Source organism: Podarcis muralis, chromosome 5, assembly GCF_964188315.1.
Source record: "Podarcis muralis chromosome 5, rPodMur119.hap1.1, whole genome shotgun sequence".
Lineage (NCBI taxonomy): Eukaryota > Metazoa > Chordata > Lepidosauria > Squamata > Lacertidae > Podarcis > Podarcis muralis.
Genome location: NC_135659.1, coordinates 101,884,196 through 101,909,127, shown reverse-complemented (window position 1 = coordinate 101,909,127; position 24,932 = coordinate 101,884,196). Strand labels below are relative to the sequence as shown.

The 24,932-nt window shown below is 50.6% G+C and overlaps 1 protein-coding gene across 1 annotated transcript; it reads left to right on the top strand.

Annotated features, from left to right (window-relative positions):
• Positions 1 to 535: 535 nt before the first annotated feature.
• On the top strand, positions 536 to 15,733 carry LOC114599917 (protein-glutamine gamma-glutamyltransferase E-like). Its single transcript, XM_077929507.1, has 13 exons — positions 536 to 619; positions 2,609 to 2,776; positions 2,907 to 3,143; positions 3,591 to 3,709; positions 5,084 to 5,212; positions 5,484 to 5,661; positions 8,416 to 8,551; positions 8,764 to 8,867; positions 11,428 to 11,673; positions 12,294 to 12,596; positions 13,258 to 13,415; positions 13,645 to 13,778; positions 15,460 to 15,733. Exons 1-13 carry the CDS (start codon positions 613 to 615, stop codon positions 15,605 to 15,607), a joined length of 2,067 nt encoding a protein of 688 aa, XP_077785633.1. The 5' UTR covers positions 536 to 612; the 3' UTR covers positions 15,608 to 15,733.
• Positions 15,734 to 24,932: the final 9,199 nt, after the last annotated feature.

Sequence of the window (24,932 nt, the reverse complement as noted above, 5' to 3'; positions counted from 1 at the left end):
ACAAGTTCAGGGAAGAGTTGACCTGCACACAGGCAGCTGCAGCCATCCGCTGCCTCCCACCCAGCAGAACTGCAGCTGGCAAAGTGTCTGACATGCAGGGAGTGCGGGATGCAGCAAGGAATTAGCGTTAAGGAAGGAGTGCAGCTTCATGAGGTTGCACCACCGAGCTGTTCCCCAGTGGGAAATGCTGGCTTCATGGCTGCATGAGTTAAGAGATGCCCTAGTTGTAGAGAGGCCCGTGTACCTGCCCCAGAGGGCTGGCCACTTGAGGGCTTTGTGCCAAGGCCTTCCTAGAAAGACTAGGGGAAAGGTTCCTGGTGGCTGATTCAGGCCCCTTCCTTCTGACCTGGAAATGACTCCCTGCTGCATGCACCCTTTCTGTCATCAGCCTTCCTGGAGTGAAGAGCCACCCAGAGTCACTCCTGCCTGCCCCTCCCATGGCAGGAAAGGTTGCAGCACTGTTGGTGTGGCTTGTGAGCCTCGCCCACCATGGACAAAAAGGAGGAGTCTCCAGTGTGCTGCATATAAGGTGCTTCCAAGCCCCTTGAGAGACTCATCCTATCCCTGGGAGCTTCTCTAGAGGACCCAAAGAGCAGCAGAACAAGAGAGAGCATGGCTGGTGAGTACAAGCTGCCCTGGGCAAGGCCCCAGTATGGGCTGCCTGCAGGGCTGGGCAGGTGCGAATAAGGAAGGCTTGGCCAGCATTTCATGGACCTGTTGGGCATGCCAGCAAATCAAGGCTTTGCCTTTGCCTTTGCCTTTGCCCTCTCCTCTACCCCTCCACAGCACCAGCTAATAGAATACAAGCCAGCTGGGTTCTCCTGCCTCTTCCTCTGCAGGCAGAGCCTTTGCATCTCTCTGGGGGGCTGGCCTTCCTCTAGCCATGCACCCCACCTTGCTCGGATGGACCCAGCACACCTGCCCCCCTGCCTGGAGGGGCTAGGCACAGCCCTGCCCATTTCCCCCAGCCCTGTTGCTGCTGGGAGCACAGCCTGGAGGGGCTGGTGAGGGTGGTCTGGGCTCATCGTGGGCCGGCAGCAAAGCAGAGCCAGCTGATCAAGGACATGGATGGGAAAGGGGACCACCCTGGGCAGGGCAGGGCTGGAGCAGAGAGGCTGATCGCCTGATGGGGGAAAGTTAACCTCTATCCTGACCCCAAGGAACATGCATATACCACTACATCACAAAAAGAACCTGTGCTTACAACATCTATATGCAGTTAAAAGCACATGGAAATCTAAACACAGGAATCCTCCACTAACTACAGTATTATGGTGTCTGTTCCAGCCTTTGGAACTCCCTCTCTAGTGATCGCTCGGTCCGTAGAGTATGAGGCTCTTACTCTCAGGGTCATGGGTTCAGCCCCACCTTGGGCAACAGATTCCTGCAATGCAGAGGGTAGACTAGATGACCCTGGGGTGCCTTCCAACTCTACGGTTCTATGAGCCTTTGAAAGGTGGTGTCTTAATTGTCTGCCTGAGCTGGGCAGCGCGGAAAAGTTTTCAGCAGGCGTCCATTGGACTTCCAGTGACAGCGCTCTCTCCGAGGAGCCTCGCCAGCTCGGGGGACCAACGAGGCTCCGGCAGTTCCGTTATGGGGCGTCCGCCGCCAAACAGCAGCTTCCCAAAGGCAAATCTTTAGTCCCCGGCTGCCTCCTGGGTTGGGACCTGGGGCTGCCCTCTCCCCACCGGGACACGCTCCGCGCGCTGTCCGCCCCGTTTGAAGAGCCGTAATTACAGCGAGAGGCGGGGGCAGGGCAAGACGGCGCTTGCGGAAGGCGGCTGGGCTTCGGGGCCCAGCTCCCTCGGTCCGCAGCCCAGCCCAAGCGCTCCGCACCCCGGGCCAAGGAGCGGCGGGGCCTGGAGTCTTCCCAGGGCGATGCAGGACGCACGAGGGACGGTTGCACAGAGAGAGAGAGCGCAGGCTTGGCCGCATCCAGAATGTGGCCGGGCTGCCATGGCGAGAGTCTGGGCGAGTGCCCCCCTCCCCTCCTGAACTGCTCGTCCGCCCGGTCCCGTCCCAGGCGCTAAGAGAGGTCGGTCCGGAGCTGCCCAGCAAGTGCTGAGCCCTCATAATCGTGAGTGGTTTTGCTTAGTCACAATCCATCCCTTGACTAAATACTTTGGCACCAGAGACGACGGTTTCTGCTCTGTATACGCAACCCAACCTGCGTGAATCCGCAGAAAGCGACTGAGCTCAGCTGGCGCCAGGCCGGGACAGGCGGGCTGGTGCCCTTGCGCTGCCCTGCTCCGCAGCGGCTGCTCTTGCCGAAGTGCCGCAGCGCCACGTGGAGGGTCTGCCCTGCCCACAACTCCGCAGCTGCCACAGATCTCCTCCTCCTCTCGCACGGGAGATCTACAGTATTTGCATTGGTGTCAAATGCGATGAAGTCGAGCATCAAGAGCTCCGTTTCACGCGCGTTTCTCCAGCCGGTCTGAGGGAAAGGGGCGCTAGGAAAGGCGGTCCCTTGGCTCTTGGTCTTCAGGGAAAGGAGCGCCCTGTGACTGAAGGGTGCCTTCTGGGTCGCTGCGAGGGCATGACCTGTTTCGGAAAGGCGCAGGCGAGCCTCTCTGCCTCAACCTCCGTGGTCTTGTCCCCGTTTTTGCAGCTGTGCCGAACATTGACTGGAAGCGGAAAGCCAATGGCAGCGCGCACCACACCGAGCAGTACCCCGGCACCGAGCTGGTGGTGCGACGGGCACAAGTTTTCTCTATCTCTCTGGCCTTCGGCGGAGCAGCGCCAGCTCCAGGCAGCCTCACGTTCACCGTCGAAACAGGTAAGCCGCCACCGAAATGCAGAGTCCAGCTGGGTGACTCCTTGGCTCTCCATGTCGAAGGGGCCTCTTGGGCTGCCCAAGATGTGACCTCCACTATGCCCAAAGCTCACCGCCTTCCTCCTGCTGCCAGGATCGACCTCTGCCCTGCACGAGAAGACCCGCGTGGCGTTTGGCATCTCCAGCGCCGCACCCGGCGGCGGCTCCTGGGGCGCCGTCCAGGACTCTCCGGCGGCTTCGGGCTCCCTGAACATCGCCATTTCCAGCCCTGCGAGTGCCGCCATCGGGCGCTACCGGCTGGGGATCAAAACCAACGCCGGCGCCTCCCACCTCGGCACCTTCGTGCTGCTCTTTAACCCCTGGGCGACAGGTATTTAGTTATTTATTAAATTTGTATGCCGCCCTTCATCCGTAGATCTCAAGGTGGTTCACAACATAAACATATAAGAAACACGAAATACTTAATAAAAACAAGAGCGAAAACAAATCCAAAACTCACGGCCCCCCAGTGACTGATGCCCCCGAACCCACAGCACCGTCCCCGTCCCCCCCGACGACTGCCCCCTCGGCCCCCGGCCTTTTCTTGTGGGGACCCGAGACTCCTCCTCCTCCTCCTCCTGACTAGGTGCTTCCAGCTGCACGAAGCGGCCTCCGGGTGGCGCCGGGGGGCTTCCTGCCCCCAAGGCGCACAGGGACAGGACGGGCCACCTGCAGCTACAGGGAGGAGGGCTGGGGGCGTCCCAAGGAGGTACTGGGGATTCCTAGTTCTTCCCCACCCAAATGGTCCCTCAACACCGGCCGGTTCTTTCGTTTGCAGGAGACGACGTCTTCATGGGCAACGACGCGGAGCGCAAGGAATACGTCCTCTCCGAGTTCGGCGTCGTCTTCGTGGGCAGCGCGAACCGCATCTCCAGCTTCGGGTGGAACTTTGGCCAGGTAGGGGGAAGCCTTTGGGCGGGGGCTGGAGACCGGGGTGGGGAGGGGTTAGGAGAGACGCTACCGGCCCCGTCCAGAAATGCCCAGAGCAACTGGAGCTCAGCTACGCGCACACGCGCGCCCTCCAAATCCCGTCCCGTCCCCCCTTTCTCAGCAGAAGAGAGAGAAAATGGGTCCTGGGTGTGAAACCAAAGGACCTTTCCAGCTCCTCCTCAATTCCAGGTGTGGATGGCAATGCCTCGTGTCTCCTCCCCCGCGACCAGAGCGCACTTCCGAGGCTGGCTGGACGGTCCCTGGGGGGTCTTTGGGTTGCCATATTTTGAAGAGCAAAAAACGGGACACATTTGTCGACTTCTGCTTTTAGCTATGGATCAGTGGCCTAGCGTGGGGGGTGCAAGGGGGGCGGCCGCACCGGGCGCAACATCTGGGGGTTAGGGGGCGCAAATTACTTGCCTTGCCCCGGGTGCTGACAACCCACGCTACGCCACTGCTATGGATCACCATGATAGGGCTGCCATATGTCTCGGTTTTCCCCCAGACACGTCCGTGAATTGGACTGTCAAAACGGTGTCTGGGGGGATTTTTCGCCAAATTGGCGAAATGTCCAGAAAACTCCGGAAGTATGGCAACTTAGGGCACTTTTTGAGGAAAATGCTGTAAAAATCCCCCCAAAGACCCAAAACTTAGTTTTTTGGGGGGAGATGATGGCTCTACCCATGAAAAAGAGGACGTGTCTTGGAAAAAGAGGACATATGGCAATCCCAGGAGGGGGGGGGAGAGGGAGAAGGAGGAGCCCCTGGCCTGGGTCGTCTCAACAAGCTGAACATTCTCTGGGACAGTCTGGGTTACTCCCAAGGGAGGGAGGGGGGCAGGAAACCTTCGGAGCCACCGTGGGCCCCTCTCGCCCACCCAGGCCTTGTGAGAGATTAGCAGCCAAACCTCACAAGCACATATTTATATTAATTATTTATTTTATTAAGTTTTTATATCAGCCTTCTTCCAAAGATCACAGTTCACAACATAAAAACACAGAAAAATACAAAATGAAAACACAAAATAAGTAAGAAAATCAAAAGCAAAACAAGCCAGTAATTCCCCCAACACATGAGAAGGCCCTAAATCCACAGAACTGTATTGATGAGAGGCCGACTCAGACCATAGAAATGCAATTGGTAGAGAGGGCTCTGTGTGATATCATTTCCCCTCCTCTCCTGCAGAGGAAGGAACAAATAGTACCTGCTCTCTTCCTTCAACCAGTTCATAGTTGGAGTGGCTCAAAACGCAGAAGGGGGAGCTCCAGGTTATGTGTGTAGCACTGGGTGATGCTGCCAGAGGATGAAGAACCATTTCATTTGTCTTCCTCTCTGTGTTCAGTTTCAAGAGGGCATATTGGACATCTGCCTTGACATCCTAGACCGGAGCTTGAGCTACCGCAAGGACCCAACTGCTGACGTGCGCAGACGAAATGACCCCAAATACGTTGGGCGGGTGCTCAGCGCCATGGTAAGGAAAGCCCAGCATGAGCCAGCCTCCCACCCACCCCATGGATAGGAGCGAGTGTCCCTGAGAGGAGCCATGAGGGGGCTCTCACCTGCCTGCCTACAATTTTATGATTCTATTAACTTTGCAAAAGGATGTGGAGGTGGGATCATGGGTGGAAAGGGGAAGGCAGGCAGGCAGCCCGCTACTCCCTTCCTGCTGCTCCCTGGTCCAATCCAGCCTGTGCAAAAAAGGGGGAGCAGCTCATTAGCCTCTCTCAACTTCCCCGCTGCAGGTCAACAGCAATGACGACAGAGGAGTCCTGCAAGGAAACTGGAGTGGGAATTACAGTGGTGGGGAGAGTCCAAGCAGCTGGAATGGAAGCGTGGACATCTTGAGAAAATGGAAGGACTCGGGATTTAGACCTGTCCTGTATGGGCAGTGCTGGGTCTTTGCTGGAGTGCTGACTACAGGTAGGTCTGCCTGAAACACTGGCATGCACCACCAAGCCGCTGGGGTGAGGAATTAGCTCAAGCACCAGCTGTGGGTTTTCATGGCAAGCTCTGCTGCCTCTGGTCAGCAGCCAAACCACAGGTGGCAGGCATGCAGCAAGCATTTAGTCTGGGCAAAACGGATGGCTGAGTGCAATGGGTGCCAATGGCTTTTGCTGCAAGCAGCTTCTCTGCTGCTGCCCCCACCACCCCCAGAACATCCAGAGTCCCCAGGGAACCATTGCTGGATGGATTTTGTGGGAAGGATAGGATATATGATTTCCCCCTTTCTCCCTCTTAATAAAAGAATCACATGTAAAATAGTACTTATATAAAGTCTTTCACTTGATTCCAGCAGTTACAAACAGGCAAATTCTGCTTCTAGATTACAATGCATAGTTGAGGTCAAAAATGGAATCTCCACTGGAGGAGAGACCAGACAGACGTCCATCTGCCTCAGAAGCATGGCGGAAAAGATAATGAGTTCTGAAGCAGGAGGAAGTAAAAAAAATTACATCCCTTTGTCTTTTTCCTGCTAGAGAACTCAAGGGAAGTGCTGTCAAACAGAGCTCTGTGTCTGCAAATTACATTGCTTTTCTTTGCAATCTGTCTAACCAGAAATTTGCAGCACTGTGGTTGTTAGTCTCCAGAGTTAAGGGTAAAGGAAGAGGGACCCCTGACCATTAGGTCCAGTCACGGACGACTCTGGGGTTGCAGCGCTCATCTCGCTTTATTGGCCAAGGGAGCTGGCGTACAGCTTCCGGGTCATGTGGCCAGCATGACTAAGCCGCTTCACTGCGACCTTCAGATCAGCAAGTCCTAGGCTCTGTGGTTTAACCCACAGCGCCAGCCACGTCCCTAGTCTCTAGAGTTACTCAACCTCAATAATACATTGTTATTTTGACTACAAACCCCCACAACCAAGGGGTCACAGAAAATTCTCTACAATATTCCAAGGGGATATTCTAAGGATATTCCAAGGGGGTCACAGGTGAAAATCGCATAAATGGGGGGGGCATAGCACGAGGCTAGGGGGCCACAGAGGGAAGTGAGAAGGGAAGAAAAATGGGCACATATAGAATCCTGATTAGCTAGCTATGCGCTTGGTCAATGGCAAGTGGGTAAGGGGGAGGCCCACCAGGGCCTAGCACTCCTTTTTGCCACATGTCTTTACTTGGAGCAGTCCTGGGATGTTTCTGATAGGAGAGGGCGATTGCTGATGCTCCTATTTTGACCAGTAGAGCTACCGATCCAGAACCCCCAGGTCAGGTGGGGTGGCAATGGGTAGGGCTGGGCGAACCAGAGCTGCCACCTGGGCTGGGCCCAGTGGCAGCCTGGGCCTGACTCTGCAAGGCACAGGGTCCAATCCACCCAGCACTGGATCAGATAGATCAGGGTCTTCAGATGTTGCCAAGGGGCACAAGGCCTGTTGGCAGCGTCTGCTCAGCTTTGCAAGGCGCAGGGCCTAGCTGAACGGGGTCATTTGGTGCAGCTGACTTGCATCTAGTAAAGAACTATCTACTCAGAAGAAAGCTGCACTGAGTTCAGTGGGCCTTACTCTCAGGTAAGGGGGGCGCTATAGTGTTTTATATAGGCAGCCAGGGCTCCTCCGGATGACAATCTCTTTTTGCACCCGGTCAGTGAGGACCACTTGCTTTTTAAATTTCTCCCATACATGCAGAACTCCCTGTGTGCCTTTTGGACTGTATCTGTAGGTTTCCCCCTCTGTGTCAAATAACTGAGGTCAAACAAGTGTTTACTTTTTATAAGGAGGTTCTGGACTCTCCTTCCTTGGAGGTTTCTAAGCAGAGGTTGGGTGGCCATCTGTCCAGGATGCTTGAGCTGAGATTCCTGCATTGCAAGGGGTTGCACAAGAAAGATGATCCTTGGGGTCCCGTCCAGCTCCATGATTCCATGCTTTTCTGCTTCAACATTTCATTATGTTCCTATCATTTGATGTAATTGTGGCAAGTGAAATGTCCAGTCCAGGGGTCACAATCACACACAGGCCTAGGAGCAGGACAGAAGGGTGTGCTGCACCGGTAAATCAAGAAGTAAGGAGAAGGAGCCATAGCTGGATCCAGAGAGCCCTTTGCTCCACGGCTCCCCTTCCTCCTCATGGCTCAGAGCGACCTGCCCTTGTGCTTCTGGTCTGAGCTTTGATTCAGACTTGTGGCCCTTTCTGCCTGGGATCCTAGGCATGGAACTAGGCTGGGTGTGTTTGTGTGTGTTGGGACTGGGGAGAAAAGCGTCACCCTCTCTGGATCTGCAAACTCCCCTGGTGGGGCTCTTTCCAGGTGGTGGTCTCGGTAGTCTGATACGCTCTGCTGGGTCCCCCTGGCATTTTCAGGTGTGTGAGGAGGCAGAAAAAGTGCTGGCCCTGACAAAGAGGGCAATGGGGCATGAGGCAGCCATCTATTTAGTGATGAAGTTTCAACTTTGCACCTGCCTCTCGCACCCAGCACCTTAGACCAGTCCTCGTCACAGGAGACTCCTGAGTGGGAATGGCAGCCACTGCTCTACTTCCTTCCAGGGACCGCTCCCCTTTCCATGCTTGCTCTTGCGCCAGCCCACAGGGTCAAGGGCAACGTCTCCCAAGGAGTGCTCACAGGCCACAGAGCCAAGAGCACCTGCCTGAGAAGTTGATGTTTCAACCAAGAGTGTTCTGCAGCCATTGCCTCTGCCCCTGAGGAACAGCCTCACAAAGTTCATATTCTCTCTCTCATTCCCTCTCAGTCCTCCGATGCCTGGGAATTGCAGCACGCATGATCTCCAATTTCAATTCTGCCCACGACACCGACAGAAGCCTGACTGTGGATGAGTACTATGACAGCTCTGGGAACCCCCTGAACATTGCCTCCGACAGTGTCTGGTAGCTCAGCCTGACTCTTCCCCCCCACCTCACCAGCATCAGTGGCATTTCTGCACAGAGAGGCAGGGCCCTGGGTGGGTGGGTGGGTGAAAGGGATCTCTTGGTCCTTTCCTTGCCTCCCTTGGCAGGAGGAAGTTGCCGTGGTGGAAGCCACAATCTGCCCTCATCTCACTGCAAACCTTCACATCAGGCTTGTTTATTCTCTGGCCCAGGAACTTCCATGTCTGGAATGAAGGTTGGTTTGTCCGGCCGGACCTTGGCTCCCAGTTCAATGGGTGGCAAATTCTGGATGCAACTCCCCAGGAGAGGAGCACAGGTGAGAACTGGGGGGGGGGGCTGATTTGTGCTTTGCCTTCTTGCCACACTGTTCCCCGTGGCAGAAATGCCCAGGTTTGGCGAGGGGCTAAGTGGCGGGCAGCAGAATCGAAGAACTGTAGTGTTGGAAGCGACCCAAAGGCTCTGTGTTGTTCCAGTTCAATTCACTATTTGGGACCAATTCTGATCTGCTAAATCCCAAGCTCTGTCCCCTACCCCTTGACTATAATAGGAAATCTAAAATCAGCAATAATGCCCCACCTGCATTTTTGCAGAGGTGGATGACATTTGCAGGCAAAGGATCTCCTCCAGAGTGGAATCCAAAGCCTGCCAAGCTTCATGTGGATTCGTCCAGGGGAGTTTCATCCAAGGGACCTGTGGGAATGTTCAGGGTGGCAGGAGAGGATATGTTTTTTATTAATAATCTTCCTAACATGCGCTAGCAAGTTCCTTATGTAGCAGAGTTACGTTCCCCTTCTCATGCACAGCAGAAACTGGTTGCAGGCTCGTTAGAACCTCTTACTATTATGCAATTCAATCTGCCTCAGAGTGAATTGTATGTTCCTGGTAAGATCCCCTTTTAAATCCCTCTTAAAAGAATAAAGACACCACAATCCTCTTCATAGTCAACAAAAAGTAAGTTTACTCACTTTCAGGCAGTGCACAGTATCAGTCCTGAAGGCTTAAAGACTTAAAGTTACAAATAGCAACACGTGGATTTACCCCATATCCCTGTGCTGCTGTTGGCTGAAAGCCAACAGAGCAGTCCTAGCTGGAAGCAGACAAAAGGAGAAGGGAAAAAAGGGAGGGAGTGCTGCATGACTCGTCCTTTTGTTACCTGGACAGGTGAGGTCATGCCCACCTCTGGTCACATGCAAGAGGAAGGATGCTCCAGGCCAGGAGGAACAGGAAGTTTCAACTGGCTGGACCAAACATTCCCTTGCATGTCCACTCTAGCATTACAAGGAATGTTGTACATCCCACAAGACCTTTAAGGGCTATTTTTCTCACGGGAGCAAAAGAAGGTTGCTTGTTTATTTTGTGGCAGAATTGGAATAAGAGGCATCCCCTCCTGAGAGGAGGATGTCTCTGTGAAGGGCAGTGGTCCCTCCTCAGGGGCTGCTGTTGGCATTTGGGGCAGGTGGGGAGAAGCCCCCTTCCTCTCCCAGTCTTATGTGGGCAACTGGGAACCTGAGACTGGGAGCCGCCCTTGGCTAAGAAACCTGCCAAAGTTCAGACAAAGAGGTCCAGGGGCTCTCGTTTTAGGGAAGCTTACCTTTGTTGTCTAAAAAAAGGGGGGGAGTCACAATTTTTCTTCCCCCAGTGTTTCTGGAAGAGTCAGTGCTATAGGAACAGTGATTCTCAAGGTTTCCCACCAGCTATTCTCTTTTTAAATATAATTTTGTATCATTCACTATTAAATGTTGATAGTTTTGTTTTACATTTACCGATTTTAGGGAGCCTGGCAAACCTTTTGCTGCAATGTCATCCTGGTGGGGGATTTGTGGGAGCAGTCAATGACAGAAGGAAAATGAATGAAAAATGGAATTAATTTTTAAAGAAATTTAAGCAGGGGGACCTTTTGCCCATCATATTATGAAACCTGCTGGAGTGCCGTGTACAATAATATGTATTTTTTGAAAGGAAAGATTATGTGGAGGGCAGAACACCAAGGTTGATTGTAGGGACCAACCAGCAGCAACATTTGGAATTTGCACCATCTGCCATTCTGCTATCGGGCCAAGTTCAAGGCCTTGGCACTTACATATACGGTCCCTATACAGCTTGGGACCAGGCTCCTTGCAAGAGAGACCATCTTATCCTTTTGCTGCCCACAGGGCTGGATTTAGGTTTGATGAGGCCCTAAGTTACAGAAGGGAATGGGGCCCTTTATATGCCCAGCTGTCCTTTGTCAACAACCAATTGTCCATTCACATCAAAATAATTTTGAATTACCAATATACATAAAATTGATTAATTTTAATAGGTCCATACACAACACAAAACACTGTTGATGTATGTAGGTTTTATTTTATTTGTTTTTTATCTTATATTTTGGAAATGTACATTCAGGTTGTTTTTTCCTTTAATTTTTTTTTTTCGGGGGCCCAAGCTATGTAAATCTGGCACTGGCTGCCCAGTAGGTGGCTGCAGCTGGCAGGAGGTTTCTCCTGAAAGTTAAAAAAATCCCTCCTGCCTCTCTCTCTCTGCCCCTCCTCTCACTCCCAAAGACAATGGCTCTCACCAAAAGCAACTGACCTGTAAAGAAGAGGGCTTTGAGTGTGGCTGCCCTTCTTCTGTGGAGCAGCATCCCTGTTGAGATATGACAGGCAGCCATGATCTGCACTTTCTGGAAGCAGCTGAAGACATTTTTGTTCTGACGGGCTTTCCCAGCTGACTTAGTGGGTCTTTGCTATGAAAGTTTATTTTGTATGCTTTTCATTTTGTTTTCAATGTATCTGCTAGCTGGGGTTTTGTTTGCCCCCTCCCAAACTGTTTTCTTGCATGTGGCCTTGAGGCGCAGAATGCCCACTGGTTCTCCCTCCCTTTCCTTCCTGCAGGCATCTTCCAGTGCGGTCCAGCTTCACTGAAGGCCATCAAGGAAGGAGATGTCGACCTGAACTACGATTGCCCGTTCGTCTATGCAGAGGTCAATGCCGACCGCGTCACCTGGACGTATGACATGGACACGGGAAAGAAAACAAAGGTCTACTCTGAGACCAAGACGATTGGCCAGAACACAAGCACCAAGGCCGTGGGCAGCTATGCCCGCCAGGATGTCACCAACAATTATAAATACCCAGAAGGTAAGGCATGCCAACTGAGACAGAAACTGGAAATGTTCAGGGATCTGGATCATTGCCAAGGAAATGAGCACTTACCCAAGTTGTGAGGACAAGACTGGCCCCTCAGGAGAGCAACGCAGAGGGAGGCTCCCATGGGTGGAGCCAGTATTTTTGTGGGGGGCAGAACCTCAGTTAAATATTTTTATGGATTTGCTTGATGGGGGGAGATGCCCCCCCCCGCTGCCCCTTGGCTACAGCCATGGAGGCTCAGGTGTTTCTCAGAGCATTTCCCAGAAGCTACTTTGGGTGCCCTGTCAGCAGATTGGCCAGGGCAGGGAGGGCGGAACAAGGGTGGTATTGCCCACCAATGAGTGGGAGGGAGGGCAGGCAAAGATTTTCAGTCCATGCGCCACACCCAAGCCAGGCCTGAGACCAGAGCCCCATGCCAGCCCTCAGGACCCCAGCTCTCCTGTGCCACCAGGCCTTGCACTGCTAGGATGGCTGCGAGGCTGAGGCCTCAAGAGCCCCTGGCCTGGGGCAGGAGAGGGAAGGTGCCCTTCATGCAACTGCTGGTCCCTACGGGTCCTGCACTGGGGCCTAACAGCCCCGCTGGGCTTTGCCACCTGCTGTTTCTCTTCCAGGCTCAGAGAAGGAAAGAGCCGTCTTCAAAAAGGCCAGTGAGAAGCTGAACCTGAACACGTTCAATGCCATATCTGCCAAGGGTCCGGAAGCTGTGAACCCAAACCTCTCAGGGACTCTGAAGTCCAAGAGCCCTGAGCCAAAGGTTGGTCAGGATGTTGACTTGGTCTTCACCCTGAAGAACCTTGCCTCCGAGGCCAGGAGCCTGACGGCCAAGATGACCGCCTGGTCCATCGTCTACAATGGGAAGCCCATCCATGAAGTCTGGAAGGACTCTCTCGCAGTGACTCTGGGCCCGCAAGAAGGTATGCCTTTTGTGGGCTCCCCACAGCAAGGGGGCAGCCTCCAATGCCCCCTATTCCTCCTCCTTTGCCCACAAGCCACAGTCGGGCCTTCTGGAGAAGCCCCACTCAGGTGGGGGGTGGGGGTGGCAGAGGCACCTCTCATAGGTCTCCCTCTTGGCTTGCTGGGGTGGGGGATGGCGAGTTCCAGCAACCTCCTCAGATCTTGGGGTGCAAGGAGCTCCCACTGCTGGTGTGTCCTGACCTCTGTGCTTGGCCTGCCCCTTTCCCCACTTGCTCTACCCCAAGAGATGGGGGGCTCCTCTTTTTGCACCCATGGGCAATGTTGGGGGACAAGGGACACGGAAGAGGGGGATCATTGCTCCCCATATCTGCCCCCAGCTAGCCAAGTTCCTGCCTTGACTGTTCTCCACCAAGGGCTATGGGACTCACCTTCCCCTGAAGAAAGGGCAACGTTTTGGGGTTCTTCCTGGCATCCCAGGGGGATTTTGAGCACCGCAAGAGGTTCCTCTGCACCGGCCGCTGAGCCACAAGGTGTTGCAACTATGATGCAGTGCATGTGCATGAGGCAGGGTGCCAAATTAGGTCTTCCATGCGTGCTGCCCCTGCCGGCTTGCGTGACCCACATCTCATGGAAGGCCCTTTGGTTACTTGTCACTTTCAGAGAAAAAGTTTCCTCTCAAGATCTCATACGCTGAGTACCAGCAACACCTGACGCCAGACAACATGATTCGAGCCACAGCCTTGTGCCAACTCTCAGAGGGAACCGAAGCCGTGGTGGAAGGAGACATCACGCTGAGCAACCCCTCCGTCACCTTGAAAGTAAGCCTTCCTCAGCTGCCTCTGTGCCCAGGAGAGGCTCCTGAGTGCCTCCCTGCCTTGATGCCCACAGAATTGCCCCTCAAGTTTCTCTCTCTGCTTGCTGGGCGGTGCATGGCCCTCCCAGGCATGCCTTTGGAGGCCTGTGCCCTCCTGGCTTTGCCCCCTGGCCTGCCCCCTGGGAGGCCTGGGGAGTGGCCCTCCTACTCAATGGGGGCTTTTCTCTGGGCAGGTGCTGGGACAGGCAAAAGTGGACCAGCCGCTGAAGGTGGAGGTGGTCTTCACCAACCCTCTCAATGAAGAAGTGAAGGACTGTGTGCTGCAGGCAGAGGGCAGTGACTTGCTGGCAGAGAAGCTCAAGCTGGAGTAAGTGCCTGGGACATCCAGACAGGTGGGGTGCCGTGTCCCCTCCCCAGGACTGGGGGTGGCTGCTGGGGTGCTCCCTTGTGGTGCCCCCACCTCCCAGATCCTCAGCTGCACTTCCAGAGCAGGCAAAGTCGGGGCTCCAGTCTCCCTGGGGGGGGGGTCTGGAAAGGGGTGCCCAGAAGGGACTCCTGTGTCTTCCTGGCCATGTGGGGCTTCCTTTGCTCACTACCCAAAAGAGTCACAGCCCACTTTCCTATCACCTTCCAAGGCAACTTTTCTATGTGTACCAGGAATTGTCAGTGACAGAGGCTGGGGCCCCTTTTGCTTCAGAGGTGTCTTTTAATAGTTCGGAAATTGCTTCAGGGAATATCGAGTGTGTGTGTGTGTGTGTGTGAGAGAGAGAGAGAGAGAGAGAGAGAGCGCTGTGCACAGGCAGCCTCTGCTGCAGACATGGGCTTCAGCCACCCTTTAGAAATCTTTGCCCCCAGCACCCCACTGCTCAAACTGCTCATTTGTAACCCTGCCCCCCCGGCTTGCCAACCACCCCAGGCAGTGCTTAGCACTGGTGCTGTCACTCACCCCACCTGGTGGCAGCTGTGTGGGGCTGGGGCTGGGTGTCCCCACTGCCTTTCAACACTCCAGCCAGGAACTGGCAAAGGCAGAGCAGGGCTGCTGTTTCTTTGGCACATCCAAAGTCAGGAGGAGGCTGGGCAGCCAATGGGGACAAACTACTCTGAGGAAGAAAAGTGATCTTAGAAGAAAGACTTCAAGGAGGACCCTTCTAGAGAGGAATTGGGACACTGGGTCCCTGCTTCCTAATGAGCAAGCTTTGATGGGATGTGGAAGTATTTTGTGGGGAGAGGGACCCGTGCTCCAAACTGAAGGTCCCACAAGCCACTTGTGTGCTCAGCTGGGCCCAGGCTGGCTCCTCACCTGGCTGGCGTGGATGTGGGAGCTCATGGCTACCTTCAGCCTGAGCTGCTTAACTGGGGAACATTTAGTTTGACCCTCAAATCAGAAGGAGGATAAATTCCCAGGCATACGCCCCCCCATACCCTTCCTGCCATCTGCTGCCACTGCCACAAGGTGATGGGGCGAGGGAGGGGCCGTCCAGAGCTGCTCTTCCTAGGGTGGTCTGAGAGGGAGGTGAGGGGTAATGGGAGACTGCTCAGCACCCACTGCCCGCCCCCCGAGTCGGTCCATCATGCTCAGCCTAGGGCTGCCACCCATCGTGTCTCCAGGCTCAGAGTCCCCCCACTGGCTGCACCTCAGGCTCTACCTTCTGGTCCACCTGAATGATCATGGCATGTCCAACCCCGTTAGCCCCAACCCCCCTGCTCTGGTCCCTTTGGCAGCTGCCCTCCCAGCCGTGGGTCCTTCTGCAGGGGAAGCACCTGCTTCTGCCACTGCTCCCCCCCCCCAACTCAGAGTTATTGTGCTTGATCTAATTAGTAGTGAAAAGCAAATGAAGCAGCAGCCTGGCCTGTGCATGGGAACCCAGCAGTGAGAGGGAGACCTGCCTGGTGGGCAGGGCCTGGGAGAGCCTCTGGCTTGGCAGCTGCTGCTGCAGGAGCTAGCCCTGGGGTCCTGAAGGGCAGAGGAGGGCCAGGCAACCCCCATGCCAGGCCCACAGCTCCTCCTGAGCACCAGCTGACTGGCTCCTTTTGCTCCTTGTTTGCAGCGCGCCACCCCTGCAGGCCAAGCAGAGCACCCGCCTCAAGTTCGAGGTCAAGCCCAGCAAGAGTGGGACGAAGCAGCTGCTGGTGAATTTCTCCTGTGACAAATTCCAAGACATCAAAGCCTTTGAGCCCATTAATGTCTCTGCCTGAGCATGACTAGCCATGTAGCAGCCTGGCAGGAGGATGGAGCCAAGCAGTGGAATGGGGAGCCTGAGCACAGCGGGGCCTCAGCCCCATTGTTTTCATGTGCATTTTAATACAAGTTTTCTTCTTATATCTCCACTGTGTGACGTCCTCTTCTTCTGGCTGGTGCGCGCCTTTGAGAAACCCCCAAAACCCGACACATTAGCTGTGAGACCTTAACCCCTTTGGTCTCTCCCAACTCTGTGGCTCTCTGATTCTATGACATTTTGACTCTTGGGACACCACGGCCTGCCGACCCAGCGGCAGAAACAGGAGACGAAAAGCAGCCCCCATGCAATCAACAGGACTCGGGGGGGGGGGATTCCAGCCTCTATGCAGGAAGGGGGCGCTGGAACCTGGCAAGGAAAGTCCCCTGTGGGGCAGCGAAGCCCTGCCAGGGACCATCATGGTTGAAGCAGTAGCGGCCATTCCTTCACCAACCATCCATTTCCTTCATGTGTGTGCAATCCTTGGACCCCCAATAACAGCCCAGAGCAGAGGACACCAAAGGGAGGGGGGTCCCATCCTTGGCTGCAACATTAAAAGCACAGGGATTAGGCTATGAAACCTTGTTTTGAGCAAGTCCAGCTATCAACTCAACTGACTCTCCCTTTCTTACCCTGATTAACAAAGTCAACAACCTGGGAAGTAAGTTTAAAATATAATTTACTTATTCTCATGCATTGGTTCACAGCAATGGCAGGAGTAAAAATTATGCAGGCAAAATACCTCTGAGATTTTGAACTCCTGCCTTAAACCAATTGCCCAGCACACTTCCAGCAGAGTTGTAAACAGGCCGCTTTTGCAAGCAAATTTGCCCTGATGGATAAACAGCTCAAGACGCAAGAGCAGTCCAGGCAATAAGCTCTTTATTGCCCGTATTAAGCGTAATTGTTGAAATATATACAGAAAGTCCATTTATGGCTGCTGGTCCCAACAGTGGAACATCTCACTTAGCATACTATGGCACACAGCAGTAGTCTAAGGAGAAACGCCAGGTATAGGGTGGTATATAAACTCAATAAATAATAAAATAATAAAAAGCACAGTTTTTCAAGGCTATTTTTCCAGATGCTGCAAGCTGACAATGATCTCATTCTTATATTGCAGCAGTGTAACCATTCTGGTTTTTCTGGCCAGCATCTGAAAGTTGCATCACATACAGAACAGAAACTCACTCAGTTGTCTGTAAAACAAATGATCAATCCCCCAACAATATTTACCTTTACAGTACAGTCAAACCTCAGTTGTCGAACGTAATCCATTCTGGAAGACAGTTTGACTTCCGAAACGTTCAACAACCAAGGATCAAAGGGTGGCCAGCAAAGTCAATGGAGATAAAAGAAAAAAACTCCACAGAAGCTGTTCGGCTTACGAAAATTGTCCAAAAACCGGAGCAGTTATTTCTGGGTTTTCGGTGTTCGGGAGCCAAAATTTTCCAAAAGGGAGGAGTTTGGAAGCCGAGGTTTGGCTGTATAACCAGTTTCTGGCATCTGCCTGCAGTGGAACAGGCAAAGGGAAGGTCTGCCCTCTTGGCTGGCCAAAGGGAGAGAGAGGAGCAGGAAGCACCAGGAGGCCCCCAGGAGAGGAGGGGAAATGACATCACACAGAGTCCTCTCTACCAATTGCATTTTGATGGTCTTGGTCCTTAGCAGTCAGCTGTAGTCTTAGCCCCTTCTCCTGCTAGCTAGCAAGAACCTGCACTTTTTAGGTTGGACTGCCAACCTAACCCTAACCCTCAGATTCAGGTAGGTAGTCGTGTTGGTCAGACGCAGTCAAAATAAATTAAAAAATTGTCCAGTAGCACCTTAGTGACCAACTAAGTTTGTACATGCACACAAAAACGTCTACCCAGAACAAACTTAGATGGTCTCTAAGGTGCTACTGGCAATTTTTATTCTAAGCCTCAGAGAGAGCCCTCTCTAACTAATTGTATTTCTATGGTCTGAGTCTCTGCCCGTCAGCAGTACTGCTCTGTGATCTTAGCCCCTTCTCATGCTAACTAGCAAGAATAGGCTTTTGTTTTGTTTGGCTGCTAATCGCAAGCAGACCTGTGCCCCAGCACACCCTGTTCTGTTCCCCATCCGCAGCTGGGCCAGGCAGGCTGCAGTGGGGTTCTCTTTCTTGCTCAGGCTCCGCAGGCGTCCTGCTGGCCCCCTGCATGCTCAGCAGTTTCCCAATGAGCCGCCTTGGGCAGGTGTGGCAAGGAGATGTGCTCTGTGGGTGGCCCAGCCAGGGAAGCGCCACTGGATCCCCTTGGCTGTGCTGGCCTCCATCAGGGCAGCTCTGGCAGAGCAGCTCCCCAAGGAAAGATGCGTGGTGGCTCATCCCCACCCCCTCCGTGGCACTCTGAGCCCCAATGGATCTGTGTCCCACTGCCCCAGTCCAAGACTCTCACCTCTGCCTTTGCCTGCAGAGGAATAAAAGCCAGGGGTGAAATGCCCCAAGCCCACTGAGGCGAGCCCCAACCCAGGGACTGTGCAAGAAGGAAGACGTCCAAGACTAATCCTTGTTAGCTCCTCTCCCCCTTCCTCTCAATGGGGCCCAATGGCTTTGGGGGAAGGGCATCTCTGAGGATTTGCCTTCCAGCTCTCGTGATGTTCAAAAGAAAAATCCTCGCTGGGGCACCTGCCTCCCCCTCACCTGCAGTTATGACGCTGGGATTGGCAGTCCAGAGGGTAACACCAAAGTAGGACCAAAAGAAGAAAAAAGACAAAACTTCTCCCATTGGGAAGCTGGCAGTAAAGTTAAGTTTCCCCAGAAAAATTGCAGAATGAAGGAGAATAGCAGAACCCTGAAAACAGAAGCTGCAGAGGGATAACCCTTGGCATGAGAGTTTCTCAATGCTCCTTGTTGTGGTTCTGGTTCATACATAAACTACTTATGCTGCAAATTACCATCATTAATGGAATTGATCTGTGCAAGACCGAGGTTGCCTAAGGCAAAACACCTGCCTGTCCCTGTAATTTGCAGGCGCCCCAAATGTGGTTTGAGCATCATGCTCCCAGTTTATTTTCTTGCTCTCTGGCTCCCTGGTTTCCAAGATGCCTGGTGAGGCCAGAAAGCAGAGGTTATTCCTCGTTCCGCTTTCTCCTGGAGGGGTTTCTGAGTCCAAGTTGTATTTCATAGGAGTACAACGAAGACAGGAGATGGGACAGGACTGCAAATGTGGAAAGGGTGTTTAGGCTGGAACCCCTTTGTGGTTGAATGTTAGATAAACTGAGCATTTCACTAGTGGTGCGCTGGACCAGTCTTTCTGAAAACATGCCCTGTGGGAGATGCAGCAGAAATCTTGGGTGACAAAATATAGTGAAATAGCTCTAAGCACATGGTCTGAGCTGATAGTGAGCAAGCTCTGGCCCATTCTATCTCCGTGAGTTCTCATGACTGAACAAAGGAGGAAACTTCCTTCCAGGTGAGGGGGGTGAGCTAGATGAGTCTAGGAATACAATTCTGTGGTCTTAACCATTTCATGCATTAACAAGCACTAAGCTTGACTACAATTCCCCACAACTTGCTCAGGGTGGTTGAAACAAGGACTGTGAGGAACTCTCCAAACTGAGAGGATGTTCACAATAACAGCTTGGCATGCAGTGAGGTCATCCCTCCTCCTGGCTACACTGAAGCACAGAGCAGTTGTTTCGCACCAGAGAGGGACTGGGGTGGGGATGTCTTTACCCAATGAAGCACATGACCCTTTTGGACACCCCCCCATCCCCTTCCATCTTTGCCTGCGCCACTGCTGTTCACGTCACCACTTGCTCCTCATCCAGTTTCCTAATTGGACAGAAACTGGTTTGAGAGAAAATGCATGAAAGAGCAGGATTTGCCAGGAACCTACAGAATTGATACAGCTTGTGGCAAACAGCGCATGGATGCAGCTTCGGAAATGAAGTAGGAAGGCCCTGGAGGGGAATGGGGAGGAGGAAAGGGGCAAGGGCAATTCAATGCAAACAAGTTTTTCTTTTTTTAAAATAGATGTTATTAAAGTTTGAAAACGAATTCAAAGGTCAACATAAAAGATAAAAAACAAATCTTAACAAAAGCACAAACAAAAAAGAAAAGAAATAAAGTAAAGAAAATGATAACTTCTGATTCTTTTTTTTTAATTTCTTTTTATTGAATATCACTTAAATAACCAAAAGAAAAAACAAAACAACAGTTACAGAAAAAAGAAAAGGAAAAAAAGGAAAAAATATCCATACATAACACAAAAATAGCATCAATTTCCGTTACAGTTCCTTGTCTTACTCCTTGAATCTTTATATCTTTATATCTTTATATCTTTCCTCTACACACCTATTGACCTCCTTCCCTCCCGATTTCGGGCTTCTTGGTAAAAATTCTTTCTTTTTTCTGCAGCTAAGAGTTGTTAATGGTTTGCGCATCATAAGATTTATATCAGACCTGCTGTAGTTTTTAAGTTTCTATAGTTTCCTTCAATATATACCATAAATTTATTCCAATCGCTAATGAACTTTGTATTTTTTTGGTTTCAAATTTTTTGCGTCATTTTTGCTAATTCAACATATTCAAATAATCTTGTTTGCCAATCTCTGACCGTTGGGGTATTTGGACTTTTCCAGTTTTGTGCAATTAATAATCTAGCCGTTACTGTCGAATATTGGAATAGTGTTTTATCTTCTTTTTTAATTTCATGCCCAGTTATTCCTAATAGGAAGGCTTCTGGTCTTTTAGGGAAAGTGTATTTAAATATTTTTTTTTAACTCGTTATAAATCAGATCCCAAAATTTCTTCATTTCCTCGCAAGTCCACCACATATGGTAGAAATTGCCTTCTTTAATTTTACACTTCCAGCAGGCCTTATTTCCTGTTTTGTACATTTTTCCTAGTTTTGCTGGTGTGATGTACCACCTTTACATCATCTTTTCTAAATTTTCTCTAAGCGTGATGCATGCCATGAATTTCATTCCACAACTCCATAATTTCGACCACTTTTCATATTCTATATTGTATCCCAAGTCCATTGCCCATTTTGTCATAACCTCCTTTATTTCTTCATCTTTAGTGTCCCATTCCAATAATATATCATACATTTTGGATAATAACTTGGTTTTGCCTTCAATTATTTCTTTCTGAAATTTATATTTTTTCTCATTTATCCCTACTTTTTTGTCTTCCATCCATATTGCGTTTATTTGATGATACTGCAGCCAGCCTGTTAATTTGTCTTTCAGCTCTTCATATGTTCTCAATTTCCAGCCACTTTCTGATCTTATCAGTAGGTCTTCGTAGGTCCATCTTTCTCCTTCCATATTTGCTTTTTTAGTTGTTAAAATGTCAATTGGTGATAACCACCAGGGCGTCTTCCATTCTAAAAGTTTTTTATTTTTCTCCCAAACCTCATATAGTGGGCCTCTAATAATATGACTTGAAAACCCTTTATGTACCTTTTCTTTATTTAGCCACAAGTAGGCGTGCCAACCGAACCTAATGTTGAAACCTTCTAGGTCTAACAGATCGGTGTTTTCCAAATTGATCCAATCTTTGATCCAACAAAGGCAGGAGTCCTTGAAGTATAATTTCAGATTTGGCACCGAGAATCCCCCTCTTTCTTTTTGATCTGTAAGTAATTTGAATCTAATTCTCGGTCTTTTCCCTTGCCATATAAATTTCGAAAGAGTTTTCTGCCAATCCTTAAACATTGTGGAACCTCTAATCACAGGGATGTTTTGGAACAAGAATAACATTCTTGGGAGTATGTTCATTTTTATTGCCGCCATCCTTCCCGACCACGAAAGTTTCACTCTGTTCCACGTATCTAGATCTTTTTTAATTTCCTTCCATGTTGTCAAGTAATTATCCTGAATTAAATTTATATTTTTTGTAGTTAGCCAAATTCCTAGATATTTTATTTTTTTGGCCACCTTAATTCCATTCTGTATCTCTAATTTTTCTCTTTCATCTTTTCCCAGATTTTTAGTCAGCATTTTTGTCTTTGATTTATTCAATTTAAAACCGGATATTTTGCCATATTCTTCTAATATTTCCAGAGCCTTACTGACGCTTTTTTGCGGCTCTTCTAGGGATAACATCAAATCGTCTGCATACGCTTTTAGTTTGTGTTCTTTCGTTCCTACTTTGATCCCTCGAATCTCTGGTGTTGCTCTTATTTTGTTCGTAATTACCTCTAATACCATAATGAATAAAAGCGGGGATAGAGGGCAACCTTGTCTTGTTCCTTTTTCAATTTTAAATGAATTTGTTAAATTGTTGTTTATAATCAATTTGGCAGATTGATTCGTATAGATTGCTTTTATTCCTTCCATAAATTCACCCTCTAGCCCTGCTTTCTCCATGCTTTTTAGTAGGAACGGCCATGAGACATTGTCGAATGCCTTCTCCGCATCAATAAAAATCAGCGCCGTAGGTACTTCATTCTTACACTCCAAATATTCAATGATATTTATGGTATGCCTTACATTGTCTTTGAGTAACCTATTTGGAAGGAATCCTGCTTGATCCTTATGAATTAGATTTGCTAGACATCTTTTTTTATATATATAAATTTTTTATTAAAGTTTTTTATAACAACAAAAACAAAACAATACAATACAATAGACACAACAAACAAAAAACAAGTACAACTTCAAAATCTTATTTTCTTATAGACTTATTTTCCCGACTTCCTCATACCTCCCCTTTCTGTATTCCAATTTTTAATCAATTACTCAGCAAATCCTTCCCTTATTTTAACTTAATTTTGATCATACTTATTCTCTTTAACTTATCCATTATCGCTGATAACCACTTACTTTCCAATCCAACATCATTTTAACATTCATTAATTTTGCAATATTTCTTTAAATAGTCCTTAAATTTTTTCCATTCTTCTTTCGCTGTTTCTCTTCCCTGGTTCCCTGTAGTCAATCACCTTCACCTGCCATTCTTCCAAGGTGGGTAGATCTTGTGTCTTCCAGTACTTTGCGATGAGTATTCTTGCTGCTGTTGTGGCATAAATAAAAAAAGTTTTATCCTTCTCTAACACCCCTTGGTCGACAATACCCAAGAGAAAGGCCTCTGGTTTCTTCAGGAAGGTATATTTAAATACCTTTTTCAATTCGTTATAGATCATTTCCCAGAACGCCTTAATCTTTGGGCACGTCCACCAGAGGTGAAAGAATGTACCTTCATTTTCTTTGCATTTCCAACATTTATTATCAGGCAAATGGTAAATTTTTGCAAGCTTGACCTGGGTCATGTACCACCTGTAAATCATTTTCATAACATTTTCTCTTAGGGCATTACATGCCGTAAATTTCATCCCGGTGGTCCACAACTTTTCCCAGTCAGCAAACATAATGTTATGACCAATGTCCTGAGCCCACTTAATCATTGCTGATTTATAATAATAATAATAATAATTTATTATTTATATCCCGCCCATCTGGCTGAGTTTCCCCAGCCACTCTGGGCGGCTCCCAATCAGTGTTAAAAACAGTACAGCGTTACATATTAAAAACTTCCCTGAACAGGGCTGCCTTAAGATGTCTTCTGAATATCAAGTGATTATTTATCTCTTTGACATCTAATGGGAGGGCGTTCCACAGGGCGGGCGCCACTACTGAGAAGGACCTCTGTCTGGTTCCCTGTAGCCTCACTTCTCGCAATGAGGGAACCGCCAGAAGGCGCTCGGCGCTGGACCTCAGTGTCCGGGCTTTATGATGGGGGTGGAGACGCTCCTTCAGGTATACAGGACCGAGGCCGTTTAGGGCTTTAAAGGTCAACACCAACACTTTGAATCGTGCTCGGAAACGTACTGGGAGCCAATGCAGGTCTCTCAGGACCGGTGTTATATGGTCCTGGCGGCCACTCCCAGTCACCAGTCTAGCTGCCGCGTTCTGGATTAATTGCAGTTTCCGGGTCACCTTCAAAGGTAGCCCCACGTAGAGCGCGTTGCAGTAGTCCAAGCGTGAGATAACTAGAGCATGCACCACTCTGGCGAGACAGTTTGCGGGCAGGTAGGGTCTTAGCCTGCGTACCAGGTGGAGCTGGTAGACAGCTGCCCTGGACACAGAGTTAACCTGCGCCTCCATGGACAGCTGTGAGTCCAAAATGACTCCCAGGCTACGCACCTGGTCCTTTAGGGGCACAGTTACCCCATTCAAGACCAGGGAATCCCCCACACCAACCCGCTCCCTGTCCCCCAAAAACAGTACTTCTGTCTTGTCAGGATTCAACCTCAGTCTGTTAGCCGCCATCCATCCTCCAACCGCCTCCAGGCACTCACACAGGACCTTCACCGCCTTCACTGGTTCTGATTTAAAGGAGAGGTAGAGCTGGGTGTCATCTGCGTACTGATGAACACCCAGTCCAAACCCCCTGATGATCTCTCCCAGCGGCTTCATATAGATATTAAAAAGCATGGGGGAGAGGACAGAACCCTGAGGCACCCCACAAGTGAGAGCCCAGGGGTCTGAACACTCATCCCCCACCACCACTTTCTGGACACGGCCCAGGAGGAAGGAGCGGAACCACTGTATAACAGTGCCCCCAGCTCCCAGCCCCTCTAGACGGTCCAGAAGGATGTTATGGTCGATGGTGTCAAAGGCCGCTGAGAGATCCAGCAGAACTAGGAAACAGCTCTCACCTTTGTCCCTAGCTCGCCGGAGATCATCAACCAGCGCGACCAAGGCAGTTTCAGTTCCATGGTGAGACCTGAATCCCGATTGGAAGGGATCCAAATGGTCCGTTTCCTCCAGGCGTGCTTGGAGTTGTTCAGCAACCACCCGCTCAATCACCTTGCCCAAGAATGGCAGATTTGAGACTGGGCGATAGTTGGCCAAATTGGCCGGGTCTAAAGATGTTTTTTTAAGAAGCGGTTTAATGACCGCCTCTTTCAGCGGGTCTGGGAAGACTCCCTCACAGAGGGAAGCATTCACCACCCCGCAGAGCCCATCGCCCAGCCCTTCCCGGCTCGCTTTTATCAGCCAGGATGGGCAAGGATCAAGGAGACAGGTGGTCGGTTTCACTTTTCCAAGCAGCCTGTCCACATCCTCGGAGGTAACAGACTGGAATTGATCCCATGTAACAGGACCAGACAGAACTCTAGCACTCTAGATTTAACCGTTTCCTCCTGTGTGTTCCATTTCAACAGCAAGTTATACATTTTTGACAGATTTTTAGTACTGGGTTCTAACAGCTCAGTCTCCAATTTTGATTTTTCCACCTGGAAGCCGATTTTCCTGTCCATCTTAAAGACCTCCATTATCTGATGGTAATGAAGCCAATCTCTCACTTTCCCTTTTAATTTCTCAAAACTCTGCAATTT

Bases quoted from the DNA above. Each gene is read 5' to 3' on its own strand.
- LOC114599917 (XM_077929507.1), top strand. The intron at 3,144-3,590 runs GTATTTAGTTAT...TTTCGTTTGCAG, and splicing joins CTTTAACCCCTGGGCGACAG to GAGACGACGTCTTCATGGGC. The intron at 11,674-12,293 runs GTAAGGCATGCC...TTTCTCTTCCAG, and splicing joins CAATTATAAATACCCAGAAG to GCTCAGAGAAGGAAAGAGCC.